The sequence below is a fragment of the Loxodonta africana genome, chromosome 20, assembly GCF_030014295.1.
Source record: "Loxodonta africana isolate mLoxAfr1 chromosome 20, mLoxAfr1.hap2, whole genome shotgun sequence".
In the NCBI taxonomy this organism is placed as follows: domain Eukaryota; kingdom Metazoa; phylum Chordata; class Mammalia; order Proboscidea; family Elephantidae; genus Loxodonta; species Loxodonta africana.
Genome location: NC_087361.1, coordinates 44,028,088 through 44,050,706, shown reverse-complemented (window position 1 = coordinate 44,050,706; position 22,619 = coordinate 44,028,088). Strand labels below are relative to the sequence as shown.

Here is a 22,619-nt window from a genome sequence, read left to right as displayed (position 1 = left end):
ATGATCAGACTTCCTCTCAGGTATTTTGGACACGTGATCAGGGGGATCAGTCCCTGGAGAAGGACATCATATTTGGTAAAGTTGAGGGTCAGCGAAAGGGAGGATTGAGGCAGTAGCTGCAAGGATGGACTCAGGGATAGCAATGACCGTAAGGACCGCTGCAGGATCAGGCAGTGTTTTGTTCTGTGGTGCACAGGATCACCATGAGTTGGGGGCTGACTCCGCATCACCTAACAACAACAAGAAGACTTAAATAAAAGAGTCCTGATGGCCCAGTGGTTACAATGCTTGGCTGTTAACCAAGAGGTCAGCAGTTCAAACCCACCAGCCATTCCAATGGAAGAAAGATGTGGCATTTTCTTTTCATAATGATTTATAGCCTTGGAAACCCTATGTGGCATTTCTACTCTGTCCTATAAGGTGGCTATGAGTTGCAATCAATTCAATGGCCGTGGGTTTAGATTTACACAAAAGGACACATGGTGGCCCAATGGTTAAGGGCTTGGCTGCTAACTGAAAAGTTGGCAGTTAGGATCCATTCAGTTGCTCCATGGAAGAAAGACCTGGTGATCCGCTTTGGTCATGATTACAGCCTAGAAAACCCTTTGGGGCAGTTCTACTCTGTCACATGGGGTTACCATGAGTCGAAAGCGACTCAATGGCACCTAACAAAAACAACAGAGTTAAACAGGTGCCGTAATCATAAATCAGGCAGTTAAAAAAAAAAAAAAGACTGTTTTTATTCATTTGCTTGATGTTTGTTCACCCTCTCAACTGTTGAACATTTCCTAAAGTCCCTTAATGGCATTTTGACATCAAAATCTCTGAAGTATACTTAAACAAGATTTTATCTAAATCAGGTATCTGTAAAAAACAGACAAAAAAGGCATAAAACTTGAATAATTGATAGCATTGGTGCACATGAGGAATGTGATATGTCAAAATTTCCCTCGGGGGTTCACCTAAAGTTAGGATTAAAAAAAAAAAGGAATACAGCTGAACAATAAAAGCCTTTTCAACATTCTCTTAATGTTCTGTACTTCTTATGTTCTGGATGAAGAGAAATGCTTTAAATTTCCCTCAGATGCTGTCCTTGAAATTACCACATTGGATATAAAACCTAAATATTTGCTGGTATTAGAAGCAATTCATTTCTGCAAATGAACCATCTTCTTTAAAGTTTCATAAGCTTAAATGCAGTATGATGACTATAAAATTTAGAATCATAAGGCAAGTGTTTTTTTAATTACTGATAGAAAATGTGTGTCCATTTATGGACAGTAGTTTTTTTCTAATTTTAAGTGTCTACTGATGTCATTTTTTAAATGTTAATTTTTTACATCTTATCTGACATATCCTGCACATGCTACTAGAATCGTTGTTATATTGAGAAAACATAAAACTTGAATAAGTAATTTTGATTTAAAGCAAACATATGTTTATTCTACAGAATGCACGGAATTCGGGGAGTACCACAAAACTGTGATATATGATTAATTAACATTCCTGTAACCACATGACGGGTCTGATATCCCTGGATCCTTCTTTGTGTCCCACATGAGAAAATACAATATTGCTATTATCTCTAACAAGAAATAAATGCAGGAACGGGAGTTCAGTGAGAAAAAAAAAAAAGTGTTAATGAAAAAACTCAGTATTTTAAACATGCATTGTTATCATGTAACTGTTAAATTTATTACATAAACTAATTAAGTCTAATTAATAGGTAATATGTAATGACTACCTAGTCACAAAACTTAATGATATGCTAATTGTAATCAATCATGCTATGTAACGGGTGCTTATTGAATTAAACCACATATCACACGCCTGTTATTGCCTTTGTTTTATAAATTGGAACTTTAGTTCAATGCCTGCTTCTGAGTAAGGGTAATCCTTTGAAATGTTAGAAATCAACTGGCAGGATGCCAAGGAATCTGCTTAAGCTGAAGCTGAAAAAAAAAAAAAAAGGCTTAATTGCTTAAACACCTTAAATTTAGTGATATTATTCGTAATAAGGCTGCTATCAAATTATAAATGGCTTGATTCTATTTCATCTGCTATGAATGATGTTACACTGTAGGTGCTTGGTTTAGGAGGTAAAGACTAAACTGTAAATTTTTTGTGACATTGTGGGTTATCCTTCCAGTTTCTGCAGTCTCTTCACAGTTTTGATGACAAAGATGCAAAATACATGCACATTTCTAAAATTTAAAGATTTATTTAGAATACTTGTTTTACATGACTTTACATAGTTTATGTACCAACATAAACTAATCATCAGTTTCTATGATGATAGTTTTATTACTAGTATGGAATTGCTGCTAAATAAGTTTCCCCATCTCATGATAATCCAGACTTCAATTACCAAGGAAATAATCTTACCAGATAGCTTCAGTACTTAGCCTTGTCATTAGGTTGCAATATCAACCAACTTTCTACTAACCTTCAGGTGAGAAGATTTGATATTAATAGTTGTATTATATGTTTAAAAACAATACGCTCCAATTTTTATAATACAATCACACTAAGTTAGAAGGAAAATAACTGAAAGAGAAGAGCAGGCTAAATGTTACACTATGATCATAGTTACATATCCAAAATGATTATTCAACCCATTGCATAAAAACAATATTAAGTGTAGAAAAATGGTGACATAATGCTCTTTTTTCTAATTCTACAAGAATAAAATCTGAACTACAGCAACTGATAAAATGAATTATTATGTTACTTTCTATTTATGTATAGCTAGATCTTTAGCTAGCATATTTTTATAATTTCTCACAGGTGATTTTACAACATTATATTCATCAGCTTTAAACATTACTTACATGATTCTCCTCTAATAAATTACAGCAGGCACCCAGAAATATGGAAGAATCATGTGCATAAAATAGAGAAGTTGTTACTGTTGTTGTCAGAAGCCCTCAGGTCGATTTTGACTCTTAGCAACCATATGTACAACAGAACAAAACACTGCCTGGTTCTTCACCATCCTCACAATCTTTGATATGTTTGAGACTATTGTTGCAGCCACTGTGTCAACCCATCTCTAGTATAGGGTCTTCTTTTTCACTGACCCTCTACTTTACCAAGCATAATTTCCAGCTCAAGGGACTGGACTTCTTGATAGCATGTCCAAAGTACAAGAGACAAAGTCTCACAGCCCTCATTTTTAAAGAGTATTCTGGCCGTACTTCTCCCGAGACAGATTGTTCACTATTCTGGGAGTACATGGTATATTCAATGTTCATCGCCAACACTGTAATTCAAAAGCATCAATTTTTCTTCAGTCTTCCTTATTCATGAGGCTGTTGAAAATATGGCTTGAGTCAGGTGCACCTTAGTCCTCAAAGTGACATCCTTGCTTTTTAAACTTTAAAGAGGTCTGTTGAAGCAGATTTGCCCAATGCAACATGTTTTTTGATTATTTGACTGCTGCTTCCATGGATGTTGATTCTGGATCCAAGTGAAATGAAATCCTTGACAACTTCAATATTTTCTCCGTTTATCATGATGTTGCTCACTGGTCCAGTTGTAAGGATTTTTGTTTTCTTTATGCTGAGGTGTAATCCATACTGAAGGCTGTAGTCTTTGGTATTTGTCAGTAAATGCTTTGATTTCCCTTCACTTTCAGCAAGCAATGTTGTGTCATCTGCATATCACAGGTTGTTAATGAGTCTTTCTTCAATCCTGATGCCACATTCTTTTTTGTACAGTCCAGCTCTTTTCGGATCGTTTGCTCAGCATAGAGAATGAATAAATATGTTGAAAGGATACAACCCTGACTCACACCTTTCCTGATTTTAAACCACGCAGTATTTCCTTGTTCTGCTGGAATGACTGTCTCTTGGTTTATGTACAGGTTTCCAGGAGCACAAATAAGTATACTGGAATTCCCATCCTTTGCAATATTATCCATAATTTATTATGACACACACAGTTGCATACCTTTGCATAGTCAATAAAACACAGGTAAACATCTTTCTGGTATTCTCTGCTTTCCATCTGACAACAGCAATAATATCCCTTGTTCCCTCTCCTCTTTTGAATCTGGCTTGAATTTCGGGCAACTCCCTGTTGATGTACTGCTGCAATTGCTTTTGAATTATCTTCAGCATAATTTTACTTGCATGTGATATTAATGATATTGTTTGATAATTTTCACATTCTGCTGGATTACCTTTCTTTGCAATGGGTGCAAATATGAATGTCTTCCTATCAGTTGATCAGGGAGCTGTCTTCCAAATTTCTTGGCGTGGGTGCTTCCAGCATTGCATCTGTTTGTTGACACATCTCAACTGGTATTCCATCAATTCCTGGAGCCTTGTTTTTCGCCAGTACCTTCAGTGCAGCTTGGACTTCTTCCTTCGGTACCACTGGTTCTTGATCATATGCTAACTCCTGAAATGTCTGGACATCGACCAATGCTTTTTGATACAGTGACTTTGTGTATTATGCATCCTTCAATATTTTGTCCATAGAGTCCTTCATTATTCGAGCTTTGAATTTTTCCTTCAGTTCTTTCAGGTACAGAAATACAGAGCATGTTCTTCCCTTTTGGTTTTCTAACTCCAAGTCATTGCACATTTCATTATAATACTTTGTCTTCTCGAGCTGCCTTTTGAAATCTTCTATTCAGCTCTTTTACGTCATCATTTTTTCCATTCACTTTTGCTACTCTACCTTCAAGAGCAAGTTTCAGAGTCTATTCTGACATCTATTTTGGTCTTTTCTTCCTTTCCTTTAGCACTCGTTTAGTAATCTTAAATAATAAAACATTGTTTTTTGTTTTACTTGAAATTAAACCTATCTCACAGGAAATGACACTTTGTAATGAAAGGATACTATTAAAACTCTGAACTCTAACTTTAGCTGAGACTCTGAATTTAAAATTATTTACATGTTTACCAGAAAATGTACTATTCTTTCCTGGAAAAGTAAATTTTTTCTCTGTAGATATAAAAATGTCAATGCATACAACACTAATAAAAAAAATTAAAATTGAGAGCACAGAACATTGACACACTGTAGGGGAAGAAAGACCATCAATATATTTTTAAGATTTTTCAATGTAAACTATGTTTTGATGATAGAAATTATTTCTTTGAAGACATATGACTTACAAATAATAATTTTTTTTTTAAATTAAAAAGAGTGCAGAAAACTGAAATAAAGACATTCTTGTTCTTGGTTCCAATAACTAGGTTAACCAAATATATCCATGACTTAAAGTTGAATTAATAATAGAATATGTAGTGATTTCTGTTTCCATAATGACAATGTAAGCTTGCTAGAGCTCATACTGCTTATTAACAACAATTGAAATCTCTAGAAATAATATAAAAATAAAAAATAATGAAAAAAGAACCAAATACTTGAAGATTCTGTAAAGGAAACAAAAACAGGCAGAATATGGAGAGGAATGAAAACTAGTTAACAGATTTTAGTTTTAGTTATGGTTTGTTTTTTCCTCTCTCCTAGCTTCGTCCAGAGGGCAGGGCATATTTCAGGAGCTTCAAAGTCATCATGGCAGTGAACATTTGCCCAGAAGTACAGAGGTATCAGGAAGAGGAATCACTGCAAGCTGAAGAGCATAAGGGTTATTCCAGATAGGAGTCAGAAAAAGGAATGCCATAATTGTGTATATAAACATACATAAGACTCAGTCTAAGCCCTGAGTTATGTATGCTCAGGACAGTCACAAACCAGCATAGCAAATGCATTGAGATTTGAAGTGAGATTTAAATCACTGCCCACAGGAGGCAAGGCTAAAGATAGGGTCTGAGCCTAAGTGGGGTCATTACCTGCTTAAAAATATTCTCCAGATTATTATCAAAATGCCCCAGGTTTGCATAATATTTACACTGTTCAAAAAAATCCAAAATTGCTTGATATTCAACGAACTAGGATAATTTGACCAATTTTCAAAGGAAAAGGCAATGAACTGATGGAAATCCCAAAACGACCCAGATGTTGAATGTGTCAAATATTTTAAAGCAGCTATTTTAACTATGCTCAATAGGTAAAGAAAGACTTAAAGTACATAAAAAGTTAAGAATTCTTAGCAGAGAAACAGAAGTATAAAAAATATTATAAAAAAATATTTTAATATCTGAAATTAAACAAAAAAACTCACTTGATGGACTTAATAGGACAAAGGAGATAATGGAGTAAAGGATCCGTTTACTAGAAGAGGAAAAGAAAATATCTACTACTAAGAAGCATCTTTAAGAATGCTTAATCCTTAAGAATCCTTAAGAAGCATGGCAACGGGTTTTTTAAGAAGCATCTTAGGATCTGCGGAATAATATCAAAAGGCCAAATGTGTGTAACCAAGTCCCAGAGATGAGAAAGAGATTAAGCCAGGGAGGGGGAAAACAATTGAAAAAAATAATGGCTAAGAATGCCCAAATATGTTGAAAGATATAAACTTATAGTTTTATATGCTTATATTAGAAGAGAACAAATACCTAAAATCAATAACCTTGGATTCCACATTAAGATTCTTGAAATAAAAGAAAATAGAAGGAAAAATGGAGATAAAAATGGGAACCAACAAAAGAGAAAACAAATAGACCAAAGAGAAAGGAATTAAGGATGCCAAAACGTATTTCTTTGCAAAGATCAATAATACTGGCAAATCTGTAGATAGAAAAAGAAAACAGTTTTCAATAAGTAGTGATGGGTCAACTGGATATACGAATGGAAAAATAAAGAACACTGACTCCATGAAAATTAAGTCAAAATGAATCACAGTCCCTAAAGGAAAACCAAATCTATCAAATGTTACAAAAGAAAGAAGAAACAAAACAAAACAAAAAATGTTTTGGCCTTAGGTTAGGTAATGATTTATTGGACAAAACACTAACAGTATGAAATGTAAAAGGGAAATCTGATATATTGGACTTCAGCAAAATTAAAATATTTTGCTCTTCATAAATCTACTTTAAGAAATGAAAAGACAAGTGTTTATTCCAGAGAGAAGAAAATATGTCCACGCAAAGTTAAAAATGTACACAAACTTTTTAAAAAAAATAGCTCAAAAGATCACAATAATCAAAAAGAGGAACTAAACACAGGTGGCATAGAACTGCCATATGGAGAGAGATACAAGGCGATACAGGACAATACAAGTTAGGTTTTTACTTAGAAAAATAGGGGTATATATTAAGGTAACCACAAAGAGGTATAACTACTCCATAACTCAAAATAAAAACCAAGAAAAACATAACGACTCAGCAAAAATAAAGTCAAATACTGTGAAAATGAGGATCTCACAATTTACAAAGAAAAACGTCTCAGCACAAAAAAGTAAATGGAAAAATGAAATTGTCAACAACACACATAAAAAGGCATCAAAATGACAACACTAAACACATACTTATCTATAATTACGCTGAATGTAAAGGGACTAAATGCACCAATAAAAAGACAGAGAGTCTCAGACTGGATAAAGAAACACGATCCGTCTACATGCTGCCTACAAGAGACACACCTTAGACTTAGAGACACAAACAAACTAAAACTCAAAGGATGGAAAAAAATATATCAAGCAAACAATAAGCAAAAAAGAGCAGGAGTAGCGATATTAATTTCTGACAAAATAGACTTTAAAGTTAAATCCACCACAAAGGATAAAGAAGGACACTACATAATACTAAAACGGACAACTGATCAGGAAGATATAACCATATTAAATATTTATGCACCCAATGACAGGGCTGCAAGATACATAAATCGAATTTTAACAGAACTGAAAAGTGAGATAGACACCTCCACAATTATAGTAGGAGACTTCAACACATCACTTTCAGAGAAGGACAGGACATCCAGTAAGAAGCTCAATAGAGACACGGAAGACCTAATTACTACAATCAACTAACTTGACCTCATTGACTTATACAGAACTCTCCACCCAACTGCTGCAAAGTATACTTTTTTTTCTAGCGCACATAAAAACATTCTCTAGAATAGACCACATATTAGGTCATAAAACAAACCTTTGCAGAATCCAAAACATCGAAATATTACAAAGCATCTTCTCAGACCACAAGGCCATAAAAGTGGAAACCAATAAAAGAAAAATTAGGGAAAAGAAATCAAATACTTGGAAAATGAACAATACCCTCCTGAAAAAAGACTGGGTTATAGAAGACATTAAGGAGGGAATAAGGAAATTTATAGAGTGCAACGAGAATGAAAATACTTCCAATCAAAACCTCTGGGACACAGCAAAAGCAGTGCTCAGAGGCCAATTTATATCAATAAATGCACACATACAAAAAGAAGAAAGAGCCAAAATCAGAGAACTGTCCCTACAACTTGAACACATAGAAAGTGAGCAACAAAAGAATCCATCAGGCACCAGAAGAAAACAAATAATAAAAATTAGAGCTGAACGAAATGAATTAGAGAATAGAAAAACAATTGAAAGAACTAACAAAGCCAAAAGCTGGTTCCTTGAAAAAATCAACAAAATTGATAAACCATTGGCCAGACTGACTAAAGAAATACAGGAAAGGAAACAAATAACCCAAATAAGAAACGAGATGGGCCACATCACGACAGACCCAACTGAAATTAAAAGAATCATATCAGATGATTACGAAAAATTGTACTCTAACAAATTTGCAAACCTTGAAGAAATGGATGAATTCCTAGAAAAACACTACCTACCTAAACTAACACAATCAAAAGTAAAACAACTAAATAGACCCATAACAAAAAAAGAGATTGAAACGGTAACCAAAAAACTCCCAACAAAAAAAAAGCCCTGGCCCGGATGGCTATACTGCAGAGTTCTACCAAACTTTCAGAGAAGAGTTAGCACCACTACTACTGAAGGTATTTCAAAGCATAGAAAATGACGGAATACTACCTAACTCACTCTATGAAGCCACCATATCCCTGATACCAAAACCAGGTAAAGACATCACAAAAAAAGAAAATTACAGACCTATATCCCTCATGACCATAGATGCAAAAATCCTCAACAAAATTCTAGCCAATAGAATTCAACAACAGATCAAAAAAAAAAAAATTCACCACAACCAAGTGGGATTTATACCAGGTATGCAAGGCTGGTTTAATATTAGAAAATCCATTAATGTAATCCACCATATAAATAAAACAAAAGACAAAAACCACATGATCTTATCAATTGATGCAGAAAAGGCATTTGACAAAGTCCAACACTGATTTATGATAAAAACTCTCAGCAAAATAGGAATTGAAGGAAAATTCCTCAACATAATAAACAGCATCTTAAAAAAAAAAAAAAAAAAAAAATTTTTTTTTTTTTTTTTATACAAAGCCAACAGCCAACATCACTCTAAATGGAGAGAGCCTGAAAGCATTTCCCTCGAGAACGGGAACCAGACAATGATGCCCTTTATCACCGCTCTTATTCAACATTGTGATAGAGGTCCTAGCCAGAGTAATTAGGCTAGACAAAGAAATAAAGGGCATCCGGATTGGCAAGGAGAAAGTAAAATTGTCTCTATTTGCAGATGACATGATCTTATACACAGAAAACCCTAAGGAATCCTCCAGAAAACTACTGAAACTAATAGAAGAGTTTGACAGAGTCTCAGGTTATAAGATAAACATACAAAAATCACTTGGATTCCTCTACATCAACAAAAAGAAAAACAAAGAGGAAATCACCAAATCAATACCATTCACAGTAACCCCCAAGAAGATAAAATTCTTAGGAATAAATCTCACCAAAGATGTAAAAGGCCTATACAAAGAAAACTACAAAGTACTACTACAAGAAACCAAAAAGGACCTACTTAAGTGGAAAAACATACCTTGCTCATGGATAGGAAGACTTAACATAGTAAAAATGTCTATGCTACCAAAAGCCATCTATACATACAATGCACTTCCGATCCAAATTCCAATGTCATTTTTTAATGTGATAGAGAAACAAATCACCAACTTCACATGGAAGGGAAAGAAGCCTCGGATAAGTAAAGTATTACTGAAAAGGAAGAAGAAAGTGGGAGGCCTCACTCTACCTGATTTCAGAACCTATTATACAGCCACAGTAGTCAAAACAGCCTGGTACTGGTACAATAACAGGCACATAGACCAATGGAACAGAATTGAGAACCCAGATATAAATCCATCCACATATGAGCAGCTGATATTTGACAAAGGCCCAGTGTCAGTTAATTGGGGAAAAGAAAGCCTTTTTAACAAATGGTGCTGGCATAACTGGATATTCATTTGCAAAAAAATGAAACAGGACTCATACCTCACACCATGCACAAAAACTAACTCCAAGTGCATCAAAGACCTAAACATAAAGACTAAAACGATAAAGATCATGGAACAAAAAATAGGGACAACATTGGGAGCCCAAATACAAGCATAAACAGAATACAAAACATTACCAAAAATGACGAAGAGAAACCAGATAACTGGGAGCTCCTGAAAATCAAACACCTATGCTCATCTAAAGACTTCACCAAAAGAGTAAAAAGACTACCTACAGACTGGGAAAGAATTTTCAGCTATGACATCTCCAACCAGCGCCTCATCTCTAAAATCTGTATGATTCTGTCAAAACTCAACCACAAAAAGACAAACAACCCAATCAAGAAGTGGGCAAAGGAGAAGAAGACGCACTTCACTAAAGAAGATATTCAGGCAGCTAACAGATACATGAGAAAATGCTCTCGATCATTAGCCATTAGAGAAATGCAAATTAAAACCACGATGAGATTCCACCTCACTCCAACAAGGCTGGCATTAATCCAAAAAACACAAAATAATAAATGTTGGAGAGGCTGCGCAGAGATTGGAACTCTTATACACTGCTGGTGGGAATGTAAAATGGTACAACCACTTTGGAAATCTATCTGGCGTTTTCTTAAAAAGTTAGAAATAGAACTACCATATAACCCAGAAATCCCACTCCTTGGAATATACCCTAGAGAAATAAGAGCCTTCACACAAACAGATATATGCACACCCATGTTTATTGCAGCTTTGTTTACAATAGCAAAAAGCTGGAAGCAACCAAGGTGTCCATCAATGGATGAATGGATAAATAAATTGTGGTATATTCACACAATGGAATACTACGCATCGATAAAGAACAGTGAAGAATCTGTGAAACATTTCATAACATGGAGGAACCTGGAAGGCATTATGCTGAGCGAAATGAGTCAGAGGCAAAAGGACAAATATTGTATAAGACCACTATTATAAGATCTTGAGAAATAGTATAAACTGAGAAGAACACATACTTTTGTGGTTATGAGGCGGGGAGGGAGGGAGAGTGGGAGAGGTTTTTTTACTGATTAGTTAGTAGATAAGAACTACTTTAGGTGAAGGGAAGGACAACACTCAATACATGGAAGGTCAGCTCAACTGGACTGGACCAAAAACAAAGAAGTTTCCGGGATAAACTGAATGCTTCAAAGGTCAGCGCAGCAAGGGCGGGGGTTTGGGGACCATGGTTTAAAGGGACTTCTAAGTCAATTGGCAAAATAATTCTATTATGAAAACATTCTGCATCCCACTTTGAAATGTGGCATCTGGGGTCTTAAATGCTAACAAACAAGCGGCCATCTAAGATGCATCAATTGGTCTCAACCCACCTGGATCAAAGGAGAATGAAGAACACCAAGATCACAGGATAACTATGAGGCCAAGAGACAGAAAGGGCCACATGAACCAGAGACTTACATCATCCTGAGACCAGAAGAACTAGTTGGTGCCCGGCCACAACCGATGACTGCCCTGACAGGGAGCACAACAGAGAACCCCTGAGGGAGCAGATCAGTGGGATGCAGACCCCAAATTCTCACAAAAAGACCATACTTAATGGTCTGACTGAGACTAGAGGAATCCTGGCAGTCATGGTCCCCTAACCTTCTGTTGGCCCAGGGCAGGAACCATTCTCGAAGACAACTCATCAGACATGGAAGGGACTGGACAGTGGGTAGGAGAGAGATGCTGATGAAGAGTGAGCTACTTGTATCAGGTGGACACTTGAGACTGTGTTGGCATCTCCTGTCTGGAGGGGGGATGGGAGGATAGAGAGAGTTGGAAGCTGGCAAAATTGTCATGAAAGGAGAGACTGGAAGGGCCGACTCATTAGGGGGAGAGCAAGTGGGAGTATGGAGTAAGGTGTATATAAACTTGTATGTGACAGTCTGACTTGATTTGTAAACGTTCACTTGAAGCTCAATAAAAGTTAAAAAAAAATACCTCAAATCTGAGAACATTGAAATATCCATTAATAGGTGACTAGAAAAACTGTTATATCCATACAATCGAATTTTACTCAGCAATAAACAGGAACTAATCTTTGATTGACTTAATTAACATCCTTGAATATTGAAATCATTACGGTGACTGAAAGAGCTCAGGAAAAAAACAATAATAATAATAACATACGATTCCACATATACTGAACTCTTGACAATGCAAATTAAATTAGAATGATAGAAATAGATAAACAGTTGTCTAGAGATGATGGTGAAAGTATGAATGGATTAAAAGGGGGTGTAGGGAAACTCTCAGGGGTGACAGAAATGTTTATCTTGTTTCTGAGTATATGCCTAAATAGACCATATTTTCTAATTTATATACAGGCAATTTATTATACTTAAATTTTACTTCAATAAAGTTGTAAAAACAGAGGGTATTTATTTTTCCAATCATTTCCTTTCTAGTAGAACACATTTTAACATCTTATTTGGAAAAAAAGGGAAAATTTGATTGAACACTACAAAACCCATCAAGCTCCATTTCTACAATATTTAGGAAAGGTAATAAATGTTTGATGAAAAGGAAAAAAAAAGGCTATTTTTTAAACAATGGTTTAATAATGGAAAAAAAAAGAAAAAAAAAAACTTAATTTTCTTGTTTTCCAGATATATTTACCTAGCCAGCCTCTAATAAAACATGGCAACAACAATCTCAGGGGACATACGTAGAATTGGAAAACATGCTTTGAAAAAACAAGATCTTTTAGTGTGTCTAAATAAGAGATACTATATGATTTTCTGGTGAGATTTAGTCTAAACATTTACCCCAGAAAATGTTTAAACTGAAGAAACCGATATTTAAGCCTCTAAAGCAAAAGAGGAATGCATCTGTGATTAAAAGAAACGTGTATTGTGTTAGCAATCACTCTGTGAAGATAGGGTATTCCAAGTGGTTTATTTTGCACTGTGTATTGAAGTGTGCATATTATTAAGAGATCACAAAACAAATTCATACTGCAATATACAATCCTCTGTTTATCCTGTTATTTTGTATGTGGCGGAAATAAATGATAGCTAAAAGGCCTCATAAAATTATACATGAGCATTACATATTATCTTGACACTTGACTCCATCTATCAATTTTAAATGTGGATGAGTGTTGAGGTTTGATTTAAATCTGTCAACCCAAGTGTCCCAGTAAGGCAGAAGCTATGTTTTATTCATTTTTCATCCAAAATTACTCTACCATTTTTAGGAATCTGAATCTTAAGAGTTAATGAAGAAACTGTGGGTTTAACCTTCGTATGGCTTTTTAAATATTTTCAGTGAAGTTTTACAATATAAACAGGTAGAAATTATGGATCAATAATAATTAGATTTTTATTTCATAGTGAAACATGTATGTAGGCATGGAAGGTTATTTCGAAGGTTCAGAAGATTCAGGATAGCTTTGATAACTATGGATACGCTCGAGTAAAAACATCATTAAATCTAATAATTGAGGAGCCTCTGACAGTTTACAAATAAGGAAGCTCATGTGTTTCCAATGAAGGTCACACAATTAATTAATGCTGATCCTAGGACTGGTAAACTAGCCTCTTATTGCCTGTGTGAGCCAGTCTGCCTTATCATGTTTTGGAAATGCCAATGAAGCTCACTTCTCATGAGCCCCCACTTCTTTGAGTATTTACATCAACAATTTAGCGATAATCCCACGACATCTCAAGTAAATTTTTTAAAAAATCTTTGCAAAACGAACAAGAAACAAAACTAAATAGTCTGTTACTTTAAAAAAAAAAATGTTGGCTATCACTTGTTTAGGACAGAAGGAAGATGTCAGGACTATTCTGAAGACTTCTCCTCCAAAATGGTGGGTGGTTCTAGTATAAATCACGTCTGAACCATAAATCATGTTCTAGCACACTTCAGTCTTCTTTCACACAGCTCCAGAAAACAAAAAATAAGCCACAACAACAAAAATATAATGTATATTTTGGTTTAAAAATAGCAAATTTAGATTCAATATATAAACAAATTTGTTGAAAGTCTGAAAAATTGTTTATCATTTCTAAAGATGTTGTCATAAAAAAGAAATACATGACAATGGAAAATAGAAAACAGTACTAGAATAAAAATGTTAAATAGTTTATCAGCATCACTTCTACCTTTCTGTATTCTGAATAACTTCTTTTTTTTAACAAGTGAGATGGTAGTAAGATGACTTCTCAAAGAGTTGTTTAACTTAAACAAATAAAATAAGGAATTTGTGAAAGGATCAAAGGGGCTTCTATACTTAAATATCAATTTTTTAAATTGTTTAATTGGTCATTCTTTGAAGGTCTTGACAAGCACAGTTCATTAATGTGTATGGGCTACTTGAATTCGTTAATAAAAAATATTTACTTCTTAAAGGCCTTCTCAATATGGAAAATACATCTTGTTTCACAGTCATCATCATATCCCATCAATGTACGTGTACTGGGAATTCTCTAATGGAAACTTTTTGTCAGTAAGCCTGTCTTTATAGTCCTACTAAGACAACTGTGCCTTAGCCATCTATGAGAGCCTCCAACATTTTTGATTCCTGAATATTCATTAAAAATTATGTAAAATTGAAAGACCAGGCTTGCTGGCCTGACAGAGGCTGGAGACACCCTGAGAGTATGGCTCTCAACACCCTTTTAGCTCGGTAATGAAGTCACTCCTGAGGTTCAACCTTCATCCAAAGATTATACAGGCCCATAAAACAAAAGGAGACTAAAGGGGCACACCAGGCCGGGGGCAAGGACTAGAGGGCAGGAGGGGACAGCAAAGCTGGTAATAGGGAACCCAAGGTCGAGAAGAGTGTTGACATGTCCTGGGGTTGTTAACCAATGTCATAAAACAATATGTGTACCACTCGTTTAATGAGAAGCCAGTTTGTTCTGTAAACCTTCATCTAAAAGTATAAAAAATCACATAAAATTGTCCTCATTTTTTATCAAAATTATTGTATACAAAATAATTCTATAATTTTATGCAATGTCCTCAGGTGGATGATGAATGCTTCATTTACATTAGCCCTCCCACTTGCTAAATTTCACACAATTATCGAAATCATTTGATTAATTTTAACAACTCTCCTTGTAGTTCCCTATTTGATGAAATGGAAGTGCTGATATATTTCACTATCTTTAAAATACTATTTTTTATTTTAGAAGGATGTCAACTAATTCATCCATACGACCTGAATAAGAAATGAAGACATACTACATTTCAGAGAAATGGCCATAAATATTAGAAAAAAACAGGGAAAAAATCTAAGGCGATGTTGACTAATTACCGATAACTAATTTTCTAATACAGTTCAGTTGAGATTGTGTCTTGGGTTAAACATTGCCAAGAAAGGTCTCCGTTTTTAGGGTAAGCAATACCAAAACTCTTAAACATAGAGCGCTGTGAAATGTCTCACAATATCCACTAGGTGTCTCTAATAACTGGCTTTGAAAGACTACATTCATTTTTAAGTTCTGCCTTAAATATTGAAACACTGAATTTCATACGCATTTTTATTTTCCTGCAAAAATTCACCTCTTTCAAAGCAGAAAAAGCTGTTTTAATAAACATAAAAAATGAAAATAACTTACATTCAATATCAAGGTACATGCTCTTTTGATGCCCTCCAATTCTACTCGCCGCTTCACAGTCATATCTGCCTGAATCTGACAACTTCACGTCTGTAATGTGCAGCGACGAGCTTCCACGCTGCCCTTGGACTTCGATACGGCCGTCTGGGCTCTGTTTACATCGATTCAGGAAAAAGAAAGATTTTAAACTTATTTTGTGAAAAACCATGACCAAACATATGGTGCTTATCATATATACAGCAAATGAAAATAAACTCTTACCTGAATGAGAAAAAAACAAACAAAAAAAACTTTCAAAAAGTTGTTTCTATATATATGATCCACCGTTCTTAGGTTATTCATTTTACCTCCTGATAACTGCCATTTGCTTACAAGAAAACCGACAGGTAGTAAAAACTTGGAGCCCTGGTGGTGCAGTGCTTAAGAGCTCAGGGTGCTAACCAAAAGATCGGCAGTTCGAATCCACCAGCCGCTCCTCGGAAACCCTATGGGGTAGTCTGCGCTGTCCCGTAGGGTCGCTATGAGTCAGAATCGACTCAAAGGTAATGGGTTTGGTTTGATTTAGTAAAAACTTAAATAAACGTTTTATTAAACTGCTTTTATTTAGTAGGCTCTTTCTTTTTGAAAAGCTCACGTGCTCTACCTGGAACAATTTTGTTGGCTTCCAATTATGTGGCTTACAGACATAATTAAACACAGCAATGCCTGTTCAGTTCTGGTTAAAGCCAATCAACGAACATGATATTATTTCTACAGTGCAGTTTCATACTTCAACATTTTGAAAAAAAGTATCAAGATGTATAATAAATAAAGCATTTGAGAGGCATTTATAATTTTCATTTTTTAATGAATTTAATAGCACTGCTTGTAAGCATAATTTGCACCAGAGCACAACAGATACATTATTAAATATGTAGTCAGCACAATTTAAGTCAATCTTAGGAAGGTAATGAAGACAACATGGAAATGCTTACCCCAGGCATATTGACTCAAATCAAAAAATTGCTTATAAACCAATCGTCTATAGATCATATTTCAAATGGGAATTCTTGTATGCAACATAATTCATATACCTAGACTTGCTTTTTTTAAATCACACATATTTCTTTAAAAAAAAAATATTTCTTTATAGCACACATATTCAAACATACAAATGTAGTCAATTTATTAAATTTTAATCTGACAATCAAAGTGTAATGAGCTTTTAGCATTTTATAATTCATTTGACGCATTTACATCACTATTATTGACTTCATTTTCTTCAATACTTGAGGTGTTAGTGCCTCATAAACTATATCATACATGCATTTGGCATAATTCATTATTATATAATGACACAATTGTTGATTTAAATTTTTATGTGACTGACATTCACAGAAATGTCATTATATTTTGGTTATTTATATTATTAAGACTTACTGTTTAATTTTAAGTATTACCAAATTGTTTTCCTTTATTTGTATCAAAAGACTATCTCAAACCTCTTCTTCAAACATGAAGTTGACTGGGACACAATATAATTAGCCTTTTGCTTTTTTTAATTATATAAGGAATATAATTATTATATTATCAGACATAAACACTCAACTTATTTACTATCAGAAAAGTGGACTTAAAAAAATACACAATAATTTATTAGAAATGTATTACGTATCATCAATAAGGATATCTTGGCCTACAATATGTTCCTCCCCCCGCCCCCACCTCCCAACTATTGCTAAAATAATAGTAGGCAAGGTTTTCAAGAGGAAGGACATTCTCCTCTGCCAATTTTTAATGTGTTCAGCTGCCAAATTCATTTACTTAATTGACAGAAAAATAAATAAAAAGCAAGAATTCACAGAAGTGAAAATCAGAATACGAAAACTCGGAAAGCAAGGTAACAATATGTTATACCAGTTAACTACTTTTCTTTAAGTGGGTACTCTTTGGTCTGTAGCTCACCACACCTCTACACCTCTATCCAATTTGGCCCTATTTAACCTTCCTTCCTTCTTTTTGTACTGACTTCCTTTGGCATTCATGACACCTGTAATCTCCTGTTTTTTTTTTTCCAGTTTCACCTCTCTGGCGTACCCCTTAGTCTCTGCTGCAGATTCCTCCGTCTATAGTGTTCTCTGGTATTCTGTCCAAGGACCTCCATACGACAGTGTTCTCTTTTCAGTTAACATACTCCACTTGGACAATTTCATCGCCACCCACATTTAAGTTGACGATCTTTGATCACTCTTTCTCTAGCCTAGATCCATCTTTCCCTGGAGTTTCGTAAGCAGATAATTTACTTCTAGGACATATCCAATTGATATGTACTCAACACGCATTACCCCATCTCCAAACCTAATATGCTCTTCCCTACTGGTTTTCCTTTGTGTGAATGATATCACTTCTTTTCTTTGCCCCATGCTGTAGCACGTCCTCAGTCTTGATTAATTTCTAAACCAACCCACCTTTCTTCTTTCTTTTCTCCCTTCCTTCCTTTCTTCCTTCCTTTCCTGCCTTCCTTCCTTTCCTTCCTTCCTTCCTGCCTTCCTTCCCTTCCTTCCTTCCTGCCTGCCTTCCTTCCTCTCCTTCCTTCCTGCCTCTCTGCCTCCCTCCCTTCCTTTCTTTTTTCATTTCTTTTCTAAGTGCTGAGAATTCTTAGTCTCTCATCTTGTTCAACATTATTATTTTGATTTTAAGCAACTGTGTTTCTGTTGACCTCTCTGCTGACTGCCTCTCCTATACACAGTCTCAGCTTGTGCTGCTGAGTTTGAAGGGTATTGACAGACTTCTCCACACTTTGGAGAGAAAAATCACACTTCTAGGCTGAAAAAGACCAAAAAAAGACTCCCTGACTACAAAAGCCATTAAATCCATGTTATTTCCTATGCTTCTCCAGCAAAAATCATTGTAGCTGCCAAAATTATTTCTTGGGTAGCTAATAAGTTTTTTTTTTTTCCTAAAAGCAAACTTTTAATTATCCTAACAACTTTATGAAGGTGTTGTATCTTCCTTGTTCTATAATTATAAATAATATTGTATTGCCTCCCAAACTAATGATCCTGTGCCTCAGTCTGATGTGCAAGAGCCTCCATGTAATATCCTATTTCTCTCAAGAACATTTTCCACATTGTACACCATCATTTCCAATTAATTTGAATTACTTGTGTTATTATGAATATCCTGGCTTTCCATAAACCTCATTCACAGGTATGGTTCAAATCATTCCCCATTTTTCCTCTTCCATATTTATATGGCAGGATTCTACCATCTACCATTCGATTTCCTGTCCAAACATCAATTTTTCTTCAATACAAGAAACTTTGGGAAAATTTGGGATTCCATGGGAAATTGTAAATCTTTTTCAGACTTAGCATGGGCTCTGCAAAGATGTACAATACGCATTCAACTCAAATACTTCCACTAGAAGACCAAAGTCGGTCCTTCTCATATCTGACATTCTAAAGGACATCTCTTTGTGCAACAAAAGGCATTACACATATCTGAAAGGAAATTCATTTATATATTGGCTTTGATTCAACACCTACTGAAGATTCATTTAAAACATCTGATATTCGATTGAGACAGGTTAATGCGCATATTAGCCGTCTATCTAGTATTTCCAGGTTCTAGCATTGAATTAAAGTAAGATGGTTAGAAAGCAAAGTGTCTCTACATTATTATTCCAATCCTCTACAGAAATGCACTTTCTGAAATTGATTTGATGTTATATGCTTTGCCTTTCTAGAAGGTCAGTATAAAAACTTCTCATTTGAATAGTATTTAAATATCTTTACAAAGCCATGATTTGTAGAACTAGTTTACTGTCTTTTCAAGAACGCTTTAATAAAATATACATGTGGTGAGCACATTCTTGAGTTTAGTTTCAGCAAAGATGTTGCTGGCAATTTTAATTTCTGAACAATTGAAATTACATGATGTGTCATGTTGATATGTATTTTTTTGTGATTTTAACCACCGAAACACCTATTGCCAAATTTAGAATCTAAATGCAGAACACAGTGCCTCTGAGCTGGGCAGCATTCCCTGTGTTCCCTGTTCTTTGCACTTATGTCCTTGATACTGCTTAGTCATTGGCCACTTTGACCTTTGGAGAAGAATTGAGGATCGTGTCACTTTGTCACCCAATTATTTACTTGTACCCTTATTTCGTAATAAGTTTGAACCAGTCACTGGGTATACAGTGCTGAGAAAAAATAGACTAGTTTCTATCCTTATGGGGATTAACGTTTAACAATGAAGACAGATATTAATATTAAAATACCCTAAAAAGATACTGTGAAAGTATCATGTAGGGATACCACTATTTCATTTGGGGTAGGAGTGAATGGGGGTGGTAGGTGGTGAGACATCAGAGAGATCCCTGAAACACCCAGGTGTGTATTGAGGTATAAAAAATGTTGAAAAGGGGTGGTGTTGTGGAGAGACTTCCAGGCAGAGGCCCCCAAAAGGCATATGAAAGAACCGAGAGAAGCCTTGAGAAATGTAGCAGAGTGTGAGGGTACCATGACTCTCCTGATATTGGAGAGGTAAGTCGAAACCACACACAGGACCCAAAACAAATGCAGACACACAAAAAATCGTGCCTGATTTTGCACCCTGTTTTTTTTTTTTTTTGGTCTTATTCCTACTGACATTATATCTCTATCAAATGTAAATCAATCTCTACTTCAAATACTTAGAGGCAGAGTCATTTCATAACTGTTTAATATGTAAACTCTAGAGATCGTTGTTGTTAATGTACCCAAAACTGTTGTTCTTCTTGTTAGTTTCCCTCGAGTCAATTCTAACTCACGGTGACTCCGTGTGTTATACAGTAGAACTGCTTCATAGGATGTTCTTGCCTATAATCTTAACAAAAGCAGATCACCAGGTCTTTTCTTCCTCAGTTCTGCAGGGTGGATTTGAACCACCCACCTATAGGTTAGTAGTCAAACTCAAAGTGTTTGTATCACCTAGGGACCTGTACCCAAACTAACATCTCAAAACTGTGTTACTATTACATTAAAAAAAAAAAAAAATTTTTTTCATTACCTCGGACAATTTCTGCAGTTGCAGAATTTTAAGCAGAAAGATTCTCATTCTTTCTTGTAAGTTTCCTATATTAACTATTAGCATCAATTCTCTTTCCTCTGGGCTTCATACCAGTTTCCTCATTTTCTTCCTATTTTCATTTCATGAACTGAACTTTTCTACAATTACCCTTTCTCCTACCAGTGCAAATGGATATAATAAAGAATAATATGTGTAATAAAACTTCTTAACTTAGGTAGTTTCTACACTCGGTCATAGTACCTTTTTCTTCTCTTTGCATATATAGACTATAATTTATTTAACAAATAGGAATTGAATGTAATAATAATAAATGTTAACACATGTAATAAATATCACTTGTTAGAGACCAGTCTAAGCATTTTACATTTATTAATTCATTTAGTCCCTATAATTGCATTATGAGGTTGGGACTATTATCATCTTCATTTTAAATATGAGGAAAATGAGGCATTGACCACTTCTTTAGTAAGCAGCCAAGCACTGGGAATCCAGTGCTGGGCAAAAACTGACTAGTTTCTACGCTCATGAGAATTAAAGTGTAACAATGAAGACAGGTATTAATTTTAAAAACCATAAACATATACTGTGAAAAAAATTATGCAGGAATCCCACTTTCATTTCGGGGGTCAGTGAATGGGGGTAGGGGTTGGTTAGAGGTCAGAGAGAAGTTCCCTAAAAAACTCAGGTGTGGAATGAGATCTGAAAATGGTGAAAGAAACTTTAAATAAGAGGTATAAATCATACAGCTCATAGGTGATAGTTGCTGGATGTTCAGGTTGGTAGGCCCAAAAGTTCATGTACTGAATCACTCTGCTATATGGCTTACCACCTGCACCAAAATTATGGGGTTGAATTACATACAGCAATACCACAGCTATGTGGCAGGCACTATGCCAAGCCCTGGAGATAGAAAAATGTCTAAGAAAGGCACAGCTCTCAATCTCACAGGTCATATGGTTTAGGGGAGAAATGAGCATTTATATTGTGGAATACATGCTAGGACAGATAAAATCCTGGAAGAAAGCCTAGCATAGCCTACAGAGGATGGGGTTTATAACCTATAGGTATTTCTATCTAAACTGAATCATGAAGGATACATAGTAATAACAAACTAGGAACTGTACTGGTTACATAATTTATGAAACCCAATGCAAAGTGAAATGCAGGAGCCCTAGCTGAGAAACTATTAATAATTTAAAGACAATGACAATAGTACATAACATTAAGCATAAATCCCTTCTGAATATAGAGCCTGTTGTGACTGCACAGACCACATACCCAAGAAGCTGGCCATGGCTAGGCAGAAAGGAGGAAAAGGCAGGAAGATAAATATTAAAGTTTCAAGTATGGGAAATGTAGCCCTGAGCTTGAGGGAAAAATTGATATGTTCAAAGGACCGAGGGAAGCTCACTGGGGCTGGCACATCCGATAAGAGTTGGAATGGTGTGAGAGATGAAGAAACTGGAGAGATAAGACTGCCAACTGAAAGTCTGGAAAGTCAAGGGGCAATCAATAAGCACATGAAAAGATGCTCAACACTGTCAGCTGCCGGGGAAATACAAATCAAACCCACAATGGAATACCACTTAGCATCCACTGAAATAGCTATAAAAAAAATCACATAACAACGAGTACTGGCAAGAAGATGGAAAAATCAAAAACCATCAGTGCTGGTGGGAATGTAAAACAGTGCAGTGATTCTGGAGA

The 22,619-nt window shown here is 35.2% G+C and overlaps 1 protein-coding gene across 2 annotated transcripts in view; it reads right to left on the bottom strand.

Annotated features, from left to right (window-relative positions):
- NCAM2 (neural cell adhesion molecule 2) overlaps positions 1–22,619 on the bottom strand; it is a 554,474-nt gene that overhangs the window by 139,480 nt on the left and 392,375 nt on the right. For both annotated transcript variants that reach the window (XM_010590350.3, XM_064273125.1), the window contains exon 9: positions 15,858–16,008. In XM_010590350.3, coding sequence (XP_010588652.2) covers positions 15,858–16,008 — 151 coding nt within the window. The remainder of the gene's footprint in view (positions 1–15,857; positions 16,009–22,619) is intronic.